Source organism: Rhamphochromis sp. 'chilingali', assembly GCF_963969265.1.
Source record: "Rhamphochromis sp. 'chilingali' genome assembly, chromosome: 11".
Lineage (NCBI taxonomy): Eukaryota > Metazoa > Chordata > Actinopteri > Cichliformes > Cichlidae > Rhamphochromis > Rhamphochromis sp. 'chilingali'.
The window spans coordinates 34,408,120-34,420,832 of record NC_137938.1 but is presented as its reverse complement, the minus strand read 5'-3'; the positions used below and the strand labels follow the sequence as shown (position 1 = coordinate 34,420,832).

The following is a 12,713-nucleotide window of genomic DNA, read 5'->3' as shown; positions in this document are numbered from 1 at the left end:
TGAATTGTCCTGACACAATATTGCGTTTCGCTTCTGTTATTATGGTACATTGACAAAAACATATACTTTTATTCACAGGATAAAACAGTTGTTTTGTATCACTAATTGCCCAGTGCGATTACAGCATACAGTATTATTGTCACTGCTACATTTCTGTGATGCTACCAGAAATTATTTCCACTGCTAATTAATTACCATTGAGCTCAAAGGTCCTATTAATAAACGGTTAAGGAATGTGTATTTATGAAGACGATTTGTGAGACTGGTAAACTTATGATACGTACGATGGTCTTTACTTTCTACACGGTGCATTTCAAGGTCCTGCACCCATCCGTCGGTAAACTGTACCTGGGCTTGTTGCAGTGACCGGAAGTTACTAAACTTCATGAGTGTATGCGCTCACTCCAAGAAGCGTATAATTATAAATATGCATATAAATATGCTACGATGAGATAGCTGACTTCATCTAACTAGCAAATGTTTTCCAGGCTACGTTGGTGATGCAGTTTTTTTTTTTTTAAATGATATTTTAAAAAAAATATCATTTATTTATGTATGATATTTTTGTCATGCGATTTTAAAGCCGGTCCTACAACCGCATCCAAGAATAACATGCAGCTTATCTCAGAACTGTCGGTGAAAATTATTCTTGGAGCTAGGTTTAATTGAGCTGCATTTTAAAGAGGTGCAATTTCACAATTTGTGTATATTTTCTAAGTTCACTATTTTGTCATGTGTTGAGAAAAACACAGATTTAAAATTACATGGTCTAATATTTACATTTAGCATAACTGCAACATGCTTTTTTTCGTTTTTTTTTTAAAGACTCGAAAGGACTTGAAATTCAAAATTTCAGACTTGTGACTTTACTTGGACTTTTACACCAGTGACTTGAGACTCGACTCTGACTTGCCTGACATTACTTGAGACTTGACTTGAGACTTGAAGATAAAGACTTGAGACTTACTTGAGACTTGCAAAACAATGACTTGGTCCCACCTCTGACAAGCACTTGGCGACAGTGGGAAGGAAAAACTCCCTTTTAACAGGAAGAAACCTCCAGTAGAACCAGGCTCACGGAGGGGCGGCCATCTCATCATCCCCAATGGGTCGTGACAAATGGCTGCCCCTTTTCTTCCTGTTAAAAGGGAGTTTTTCCTTCCCACTGTCGCCAAGTGCTCGGATATAGGGGGTAGCTGGAATTTTCTCTGTATTACTGTGGGGTGTTTACCTTACAGATAAAAAGTCTTGAGGTAATGGGTATTCTGGGCCAAGCTAACCGCGCTAACATGTTGACGCTGTGCAGCCTCACGCACGGAGCAAGCCGCGGTAACTCGCTAACTGAGATTTGCCGCGTTAATGCAGTTATGGCGTTAATGTCATTTTAACGAGGTTAACGCTGACAGCACTAGTTTTGGAACTATATTAATAAAACTGAATTATTATTGTTAGTAGAAGTAGTAAAGACATCTAAAGGCATTTAAAGGCACTTTTTGGGTGTCAGCTTGTTGTTATTTGAAAACACGAGTGAGGGGTTTGACTATAAAATCAAGGGCATTTGATATTCAGTCACCTAAAAGAATATACTGATTCTTACATCATAGACCCTCTTCATAACTGCTGGGGTCACTGCCTGCTGGAAATGAGGAACAATACGGGTCCATCCATGGCTAGTCTATAACTTAACATTGCAGTGCTTTCAGCTAAATACTGACATCAGGGTCCAAACCATTTAATTTAATTTGTGTAAGATTCACAATTTCCCTTTAGCATGCTAACATATAGGCAAGTATTCATTTTTCTGGACTTTCACTTATTGTGTAGGATTCCGTTTCCAAATCTGGGATTCAGATATTTTGGAAATATAAACTCTCTCAGCTTCTTCACCTGACATCCATCTGGTTCACATCAGTAATAATCACACTTCACTTCACCTGTTTGTTGTTGTTTTAGCAACTTTGTCACAAGATTTCGTCACTTTTTCATACACCTTTGGCAGATCACGTCTTTTCAAACAAGGCCTAGCAACAGCTTTAAAGCTGCACATCATCATGCTCTACGGGCACAGTAACGATGCGCTCTCGCTCTCTCCCCGTCTGATGTGCTCATGGGGTGGAGCGAGTGACAGAGAGCAGCGGTGCACAGAGGGAGACATAAAAAGTAGAGACCTCCTGCTGCTCTCAGAGAGCTCACTTTACATGTAAATGTAAAACGTCTTTAGCGTGTGTGTATGGTGATTTTAGAGAATCAGACATGAGTACTTGTCCCGCTGTCGAATATCTGTAAATTTTACAGGAACTGATGCAATTATTCTGAGATATTTCTCACTCTGGTGCAATATGAACAGTAACAGGATCACCAAGGTCACTGGACAAATTCCCTGGGTTTTTTTGTGCAAAAATTCATGCCAATAAATTAAATAAACTTTTTATCTGGTCCACAGCATTGGATTGGTTTCCAGCCTTAATTCCACACATATTGTATGGCTAATAATCTAAAGAGCTCTGAGAGTAAAGAATTAAGGTCTTCCATAATTTCCTAAGCCTGAGGTGTAAAAAGGTAAAAGGTAATGCAACAACCACCAGCAAAAGGTCACCATAAAAGGCAACAAGGAAAGTAAACTTTGACCCCAGCTACTGAGCACCATACTCCTTTCATGATACTTTAACACAGTGACAGAAAAGGTCAGGTACAGGAGGCTGTAAAAGCACAAATGGGATACATGTTTCATACATGTCAGAGAACTTCTGTGTGCCTGACTTAGTGACTGAGTAAATCCAGGTGACGGTGTCATCTACTTTGCATCAAGTCTCTCTCCGGAGCCACTCTGAAAGGTCATCGGGTCACATTATATTGAATACTGAAAAACCTGCAAGTCAGAAATGACGAACTTTGCCGGGCCTAGTCGTCTATTTTCCTTTCAGGAGTATCTGCTGAAATCATCACAACTAAAGTAAACAAGCAAAAGCCAAACAAATGGAACAGTAAAGATCACTGGAACAAGAAGCCTGGTTATGTGTCAGGACAGTGGCCTCCAAACAATCTCTCTGGTACTGATCTGTTTACATAGTGCGGAAAGTGCTGGAGCTGAATGAAGACCTCTCTGTGAGCTTCTCGTGCAGGCAATGGCACCAAGTATGCGAGAGCTAAATGTAAGATTTATGAGTTGTTGAGGTTGCAAAATGTTTGTTTATGAAATGTAACCGCAAATTTGTACTTGATGCCACACAGAAAACTGCAAAGAGAGCTTACTGTCTCCCTCTGCAAAATGTGAAACCAATGAAATCAATCAAATAAAATATGAAATAAGATGCAATCGTTGCTTAAATGAAGTCTCAGCAAAGATCTGATAATAGGCTTCATTTACAGTGTTTCTGTGCAATTTTGCTTTAATTAGACCAATACTACTTTCTTTATTTGTACCCAACTATTGGTGCGCTGGATTTTTGATTTTGCGATATTAAAATGGAAACGTTTAGCTTTCTCAGCTTGTCCACCTGACATCGCTCTCGCTCTCAGCAGTGACCGTCACGCTTCAGTTCACTTGATTGTTGTTAATTTAGTATCTCTATCACTAGATTTAGCCGCTGTTCATCCTTTGCCACTTCTTGCTCTCTCAGTGTTGCTTCAACATCCGGCTATCTTATCTTATGCATGAGAGATCATTTTACATGTGAATGCAGCTGAAATCACAGTACAGCCATTGGACTTGGATTTTTTTCCAGAAAAACTGAATCCAAGAACTACGCTCTTTTCTAATTTGTATTTTAAATTAACTGTATGTAAATGGATAAGTATCACTTACTGTAGAGTGATAATCTCATAGAGATTTGGCACTTGACCCTGCTTCCTCGAGCTCAACAAAGTGTTCATTGTTTTTGCCCAATGCTTTACTGTTTGGATTCACTGGGTCTCATCAAATCATTTCCAGCCACAACAGACAGTTCTGTTCACCACAGAAGGCCGTGATAAACACACTCGATGCTGCCCAGTGCCAAAATCCAAGCAGACAAAGTCAGCAATTTGTACGGGAACATAACAATTAAAAAACCCAAAGATTTCGCTGAAGAGTAGGCGGTGCCCAAAGCTGAGCTAAAAGAAAAATATTAGCACAGCTGTCATTTTTTCCCCACATCATGAGAGCAATCCAATGCTAATGATGCTCTGTGTCTGCAGGACATGCAAACACATCAGCATAATGCAACTTGATAACATTTTAATGTCAGCTGAAGGCATGCTTTAGGGCTTATTTTATTAAAACATAATTCCAATGAATCAAATTAGGCACAATCGAGCTGATACGCATTCAACCTCGGGCTTTTGAAGAAGCTTTTTTGCCCGCTTGGCCCACAAGCGTAAGGATGTAGAGCTGAGATGAGATCTGACTTCTGGAAACAAGATCGGAATAGATTCAAGTTTTCACCCACCGGCCTTTGCTTATCCATTCCTTTTGAGACCGTGTTGCTGCACACACAGTATGAGATGTTAAGAGCAGCTCATTGAACGAGATGTGTGTGTTTGTGTGGTTACTGTATCGTACTGTGCTTCAGACTCTGACTGTCCTCTGCATTGCCCTTCCTGAAGGATTTGCGTATCTGGGGCTCAAGCTTTTTTTACTCCTGCGGCACTATGTCGAGAGAGGGAGAGAGTAAAAATGATGTCTGGAGGACGCCGACTGGCATTAATAATGAATCATCTCGTGCTCGCTCTCCTCCACCTTCTGCCTCCTCTTACTGTCCTGAACCTGGCAGTTCCTCCGATAAGATCTGCCCAGAGAGACCAAGAGCCAGCGCTGCCAGAGAGTCTCAAAATAACAAGCTTGCTCTCGCGCGGCCATCTAGTTCTCTCAGCAAATATAAATCCAATTATTAGATAAATCTGAATTCCCCTAAAAACTCATTCATATGCTGATGACGTTCCAGATGTGATTAACACTTTTGTGTTTTTGCGGAGTTTCCTGATTGTATTCTGCGACCCTTAACATGCTGTGAGATCAGCAATACCCTTCAAGCACGCAGCATAAACTCATTTCACCCCCATTAAAATGAACAAAGTGAGTACAAAGGGTAGATTTAGAACATTCTTACTTTTTGAAAGCTACACGTTCACCCATTTTCCAATTAACCTTTACAGGATAAACTCTCTACTCTTGAAATTTCATAAATCTCAGCGGCGTGTGGCATAAATCTGGCTTCCAGCTACATAACACATGCTACCTCTAGTCCCTTCAGATTAGCATACTGTAGTTGTCATGAGTTTAGCCCACTGATAAACACAGCTGTCTATGAATTGGCTCCAACAATCACTTCCCATGCACTCTGTAATCTGAGGTTAACCAAAAAGATGTTTATGTGAGGCTAAACGCCGACCACAGTGGCAAACACACCGGCTAGATATCTTCTGGGCCTCTGACTCAACAGCGCTAATAGCTTGTATGATTGCAGCCCACACTCAGCACCTATTACCCCACTCAGAGTTCATTTACTGATTGTGATGTATGAGAGATTAGCATTTGTTTCTGCTCTGTTTATTTTTATTCCTACACTACTGGAATCTTGTTTCGAAGAGGTCAGCATAAGTCACTTGATATTAATCACCTCAATGGAAAACAAGCTCCAGTTAAAACTGCAGCAATGCAGAGCGAGAGTACAAACAGCATTATTAATCTTTTAAGAGATACCATCCATTTTCTCCATACAGTGCACTCAGGATTGCGTTCATAAATGCTAAACCGATGCACACCCAGTATGCAGTGACCTTTACCCTTTCATTTGTTTTACACTGAGCAGTGGCGATGAGGTGCCTCTTAGTATTCCACCTGATGAGAATGAAAAGAAAACAAGCGTGACCTTCTGACGAAACCTCTGAGTTCTTCTTGGCGTTTTCACTTTCACTTCTTATGATTTTGGGTTAAACGGGCCCAAACTTGAAACCCACTCATCCAGCCCGACCAGCACTACCTTTATTTTTTCTTCGCTATCCAGCAGTTTCACACCTGACCGACATCGACTGTGGATCTCAAAGAGCTCAAGCTGTCTCTACACCTGACAGCTTATTCATTTATAAGCTTCCAGCTCTCCTTTCCTCCCTCCCTCCCTCCTCCTCCTCCTCTGTGTATGGCATAACAAGAGAAAATCCTTCTGATGCTTACAAGCCACGGTCTGTAACTTCAGATCGCTTTAATCCCTTGAATAGAGAAAAGTATTTCATTTAACAAATCGCCCCCTTAGAACTCCGGATCCCTGTGTAATCATTCCTCCGATGTGACTGTAAGCCAGCCGTGAGAAGAGCACTTGACTTGAAGTCGCTCGCGCATTAAGTCTTCTAAAGCCTCCTTCAGTCTTCTCCATAAAAACTAATGGAAGGGGCCTTTCGTCAATTTCTTTAACTAACCTACACTGAATATCAAGTTGCGCCCAAGCCAGGAGACTCCAGTCTTATTTAGATTCCTCCAGAGTGTCAGCTGGTTAAACATCCACAATGAAATCCAAAGCTTGGATTCTCAGCCACCCAGGATTGAGTCCAATAAACTCATACATGAGCTTTAGGAAGGCGTTTACCTGATGAGCAGGTTCATTCAACATTTTTAGGAGCTCTCCGTGAGCAACTTCACGCTTCCAGCGAGCAGCTCCCCTAGCCGCCTTTTTTTAGTTTCCAGAACAAGTAACAGGCAGGTTGTAACATATTTACATTTTGGAGAGGAGAAAATGTGCACTTTCACTCTGCATTTGACTGTGATAAAGCAGCGAAAACACACACGCAGACAAAAAGAGGTCTCTTAGGTTTGTAACTTCACGCTCTTTTCCTGCAAAGGAAACCTGTGCTTTTACTCCCATGCTTTTAAAGGAAGGACTTTGCACTGATTCTCACACACGATGAGGAGGTGCTCTGTGTAAACACTCCACAACCACACATAAATATAGACACTCACCAAAGAACATGCTGCTCTCCATAGCTCCTCAGGCTCGGGGGTTTGCTGTATTTCCTCTCTGGTGCCCTGCCAGTGTGTGTGTGTCCATGGACAGCAGCCTGGGCATGTCTCATACACTCCTCAGGGGTGTGTGTGTGTCCGCATGTGTGTTCAATCCAACAGCAGCGTCAGTGGCCAGTCTGCATGCTGCACTCTGCACGCCGCTGCTGTCTGTGGACCTCCGTATCTGCCTCTCTCTCCCTCTCTCCTCGTACTGGTCCTCCCTTGCCTCTTTCGTCCCCTCCCCTCCTCTTTAGCGCTTCCCTTCCCTCCTCCTCCTCCTCCTCTTATCTTCCTCCTCCTTCTCCTCTCTGGCCCCTCCACGAGCTAAATCCCTGCTCTTCTTTCTTTTCTCTCTCCGAGGTGTGTATCTGCATTTTCCAGCAACAGCTTCTTCTCCACAAATGCCTCTTTCGCTCTCTGTAGTTGTCTCATCTTTGTTTTATGTGTCAACCAAGCCTCTCCCTCTCCTGCGCTTTCTCACTTCTGGTTTCCCCCGCTGTCACTGCTTTATTTTATCGTATTCTCCTTTCCATGCTTCCATCTCCAGCTCGCTCCATTTACTTTTACTTTACTCTGACTTTTCCCATCTTTCTCTTTTGTCTTTCTCTTCATATCTCTCTCAGTGTTTCCACCTCTTTTAATGTCTTTGCCCCTTGTTTTTTGTTTTCTTTCCCTTTCTTGTTGCTTTTCTTCACATTTTGTCTTTTATCAACATCTTTTTCTTACACCGCACATTTGCATGCATACGAAAAACTTGGGAGAAATCAGGTTATGAAGGAGATTTAGCAACACGGAAGCAGACAAAAATGTCAGGCATCAAACTTCTCGATAAGCATTTCATGGAAGCGTTTCAGGCACTCAAGCATTAAGAACAAACTTTGCGATATGAACTAAATTGTGGCAGTCAAATTTCATTAGACCAACAGTATTTTTTTGTCATGTAAACAACAGTAAAATGCATGGGAAATATTTCAGTCAAGGCAGAATTAAAGCTCTGCAGAACATTTTAGTATCGTTTAGCTCATGTTTTGGCTTTTTCCCCATCTTTTTCTTATTATCTTTGGTTTCTTTGCCCTGCTGGTGAACAAATTAACTCCACAGCAGAGCAAGACGAGCCAAGTGCAAACTCTTTTCTGTATTTTGAAAGATACCAACATATACATGAATACAAATTGTGTAAAAACAACCACAAAACATTCAGTATATAAACCATTTTAAGATACCAATATCACAGCCAGTGGGATTTTCCATAGTGTCCTGGACAGAGCGCCCACTTACATTTTTTTTCTAGAATAAAGATAAAGTAATTTTATAATTCTTGATGTGTAAGTACAATCATGTAAGTTAAAAAAACACTTTCTCTAAATGAGAGTGCAGGTGTGCATGAAACGTCATACACACTGCACCTGCTGCACGATGGCATGTGCATGGACTCACACCAGTCACTACAACAATGTCAATACTTTATATAGAGCGATGCAAGAAGTAGTTACTTGTGCATTATGATATCGAACATAACATGAAGACATATAAAGCTTATGTTCAACAGACAACTGAAAAAAATACTAATTAATATCCAAGTTTTAGGACTCATTTCTGCAACTCTATAAAGATGTGGTAGTTTCCTACTTTGTTTTTTAATCTATTAATCATGAAACCATGGTGACCTATTGAAGTGCTGATTTGATTTTAACACTATTTCATTGTTTTTGGAGTCATAAGTCATTACATTTAATGGGAAGATGGAGTGCTAAGTTATCAGATAACATTAATAGCCTTCATTAGCAAGCTGCATCCATAAACTGTGTGGGTGCATGCCACAAAGACAGACATCTGCTAATTAGTAATAAGCAACATGCAAATGAAATGCTTTTATGTGACTCACCAAGACTGATGCACAGCCATCTTGGGCAAGCTGTTAAGAGCACAGCAGGACATAATATTAATTATTAAAATTGCTTCAAAAGGCACCAACACACACAACAAACAAAAAAAACTCCTGGATCGAGAGTCCAGTTCGCAGATCCAGGTTAGCTGTGCTTAACCCCGGAGAACCAATGGGGTCAGAGCCGACCCCATTGGTTTTCTAGGGAAACCATGGGGTCAAATTTGACCCCATGGGTTCTCCAGGGTTAAGTTTAGCAGGCAGCTAACTGCTACAGCCAGTATTAGGGTTAGCTTCCACTCAAAGCAGCCAAACACCTAACAATGCAAACTTTAATTCTTTATGCAGTTTAAAGAGGTGAGGTATAAAATAAACATACCCAGAACAGTTCAATAGCAAGATAAAATCTTGCTATTGAAATAAAACAGCTTTTGTACCAGTAACAACATTTTGTTTTTCTGCTGTAAAGTCGATAATTATAATATTGACATCTATCAAGAAGGATTCATTTTTGGAGCCAAACTCAATGGCAAGAGTTGTTTTAAACTTTATTGCCCAGTCATTGAGGTTGACACATGATCTAAAAGCACACACATATCAGCACTCAAGAGTTAAAATGTACCAGACTTTTTGGAAATTTTGTAAAATAACAACAACAACAAAATTTGCTGGTGGGGGCAATTGTGGCTCAAGAGTTGGGAGTTCGCCTTGTAATCGGAAGGTTGCCGGTTTGAGCCCCGGCTTGGACGGTCTCGGTCGTTGTGTCCTTGGGCAAGACGCTTCACCCGTTGCCTACTGGTGGTGGTCAGAGGGCCCGGTGGCGCCAGTGTCCGGCAGCCTCGCCTCTGTCAGTGCGCCCCAGGGTGGCTGTGGCTACAATGTAGCTTGCCATCACCAGTGTGTGAATGGGTGGATGACAGGTTGTGTAAAGCGCTTTGGGGTCCTTAGGGACTAGAAAAGCACTATACAAATACAGGCCATTTACCATTTTAAATATCCAGAGATTTTTCTCTGGGTTTTAGTTGCCTCATATCTGTCTAATGTTAAATAGGCCATTGTGTGCTAACATGTTTACCATGGCAACTTAATGAGGTGATAACATGTTGATGCTATGTTTACAGCTTGTTTGTTTTGACCCGCGAGTGAAAGAATGAATTAATGCAGGATTACCAGGATAAAAATGTTTGGCTGATGTAAAGCAGCAAAAAACATTATTTATTCTGACTTCCATTAACGTCAGACCTTATCAAATCAAAGACAGTGGGAAGGGATTTCTTTCTCTCACACTGACTGGCTCAGCAGTGCTCATTGCTGCCATGGGTGGCTAATTTATTTTAATCACAAGCTGAGTGCACTGCGCTTTTTTTCACTTCTTGTTTTTTCTCTCCAAGTTCCAAGGAAGATTAGCTACCACCTGGAGAGTTTGTATTTTTGTAACTGTTAGGATTCTCAGCACCTCCCATGTGCTGTGTTTATTTTAAGTTTGAATTTTCATTTAAAAAGGATATGAGGCGTTGCAGTAACGTAGGTAGACAGGCCATTAGTTAAAAACACACATGCATGCAGCAGGTCAGTAATTAGATTTGTTCCATATCCTTAGATCTATTGTTTTCTTTTTTTGGATGATTTGGACTAATGGTACAGAAAGCTCAAAAGTAGTGCTTTCAGTTTTCAATTTTACAAACAGCTAAGATTCAAAGACTTCACTTTGTATCTATTTCAGCATTATTATTCACATGGAGCATATATGATTTTGAAACATTTTGCCTTGCTTCTAATGATGTCTCCACTCTGAAGTCCCAAAAGTCTGATTTCCTGACTTCCTAGTATTCTGCATATATGTCACACTTAGGTGTTTATGATCGTCAAACAAATATTAGACAAAGATAATCTGAGTAAATGTACAATGGAATTTTTAAATGATGATTTCGGTGTTTAAGGGATAAAGGTTATCCAAACATACCTGGTAATCGCCCCTCTTGCTAAATCATGAATTAACTGTTATTTACCACATTTTTTTGTGATTACTGGCAGACCTGTTGAATCAAGAAATCACTTAACTACAACCAACATCATGCCATGAGCCAAAGAAACACTGGAGAAACAAACATCTATGACATTAACTACAGGGAGTGCAGAATTATTAGGCAAATTAGTATTTTGTCCACATCATCCTCTTCATGCATGTTGTCTTACTCCAAGCTGTATAGGCTCGAAAGCCTACTACCAATTAAGCATATTAGGTGATGTGCATCTCTGTAATGAGAAGGGGTGTGGTCTAATGACATCAACACCCTATATCAGGTGTGCATAATTATTAGGCAACTTCCTTTCCTTTGGCAAAATGGGTCAAAAGAAGGACTTGACAGGCTCAGAAAAGTCAAAAATAGTGAGATATCTTGCAGGAATGCAAAATTGCAAAGCTTCTGAAGCGTGATCATCGAACAATCAAGCGTTTCATTCAAAATAGTCAACAGGGTCGCAAGAAGCGTGTGGAAAAACCAAGGCGCAAAATAACTGCCCATGAACTGAGAAAAGTCAAGCGTGCAGCTGCCAAGATGCCACTTGCCACCAGTTTGGCCATATTTCAGAGCTGCAACATCACTGGAGTGCCCAAAAGCACAAGGTGTGCAATACTCAGGGACATGGCCAAGGTAAGAAAGGCTGAAAGACGACCACCACTGAACAAGACACACAAGCTGAAACGTCAAGACTGGGCCAAGAAATATCTCAAGACTGGTTTTTCTAAGGTTTTATGGACTGATGAAATGAGAGTGAGTCTTGATGGGCCAGATGGATGGGCCCGTGGCTGGATTGGTAAAGGGCAGAGAGCTCCAGTCCGACTCAGACGCCAGCAAGGTGGAGGTGGAGTACTGGTTTGGGCTGGTATCATCAAAGATGAGCTTGTGGGGCCTTTTCGGGTTGAGGATGGAGTCAAGCTCAACTCCCAGTCCTACTGCCAGTTTCTGGAAGACACCTTCTTCAAGCAGTGGTACAGGAAGAAGTCTGCATCCTTCAAGAAAAACATGATTTTCATGCAGGACAATGCTCCATCACACGCGTCCAAGTACTCCACAGCGTGGCTGGCAAGAAAGGGTATAAAAGAAGAAAAACTAATGACATGGCCACCTTGTTCACCTGATCTGAACCCCATTGAGAACCTGTGGTCCATCATCAAATGTGAGATTTACAAGGAGGGAAAACAGTACACCTCTCTGAACAGTGTCTGGGAGGCTGTGGTTGCTGCTGCACGCAATGTTGATGGTGAACAGATCAAAACACTGACAGAATCCATGGATGGCAGGCTTTTGAGTGTCCTTGCAAAGAAAGGTGGCTATATTGGTCGCTGATTTGTTTTTGTTTTGTTTTTGAATGTCAGAAATGTATATTTGTGAATGTGGAGATGTTATATTGGTTTCACTGGTAAAAATAAATAATTGAAATGGGTATATATTTGTTTTTTGTTAAGTTGCCTAATAATTATGCACAGTAATAGTCACCTGCACACACAGATATCCCCCTAAAATAGCTAAAACTAAAAACAAACTAAAAACTACTTCCAAAAACATTCATCTTTGATATTAATGAGTTTTTTGGGTTCATTGAGAACATGGTTGTTGTTCAATAATAAAATTATTCCTCAAAAATACAACTTGCCTAATAATTCTCCACTCCCTGTAACATCTAACAGTATTGAAGCTTCCCAGGAGTGACCGACCTACCAAAAGTACCCAAAGAGCACATCAGTGGCTTACCAGGAGGTCACAAAAGAACCTAGAGCAACATTAAAGAACCGCAGACTTCACATGGTTCACGTAAGGTCAGAGTTCATGATTCAACAAAAAGAAAGAGACT

General features: G+C 41.0%; 1 protein-coding gene across 1 annotated transcript in view; it reads right to left on the bottom strand.

The window, feature by feature from the left end:
- Nucleotides 1-7,200, bottom strand: part of znf385d (zinc finger protein 385D) — a 97,795-nt gene extending 90,595 nt beyond the window's left edge. Inside the window, exon 1 of the mRNA XM_080895404.1 lies at nucleotides 6,932-7,200. Coding sequence (XP_080751530.1) covers nucleotides 6,932-6,953 — 22 coding nt within the window. The 5' untranslated portion in view covers nucleotides 6,954-7,200. The remainder of the gene's footprint in view (nucleotides 1-6,931) is intronic.
- Nucleotides 7,201-12,713: the final 5,513 nt, after the last annotated feature.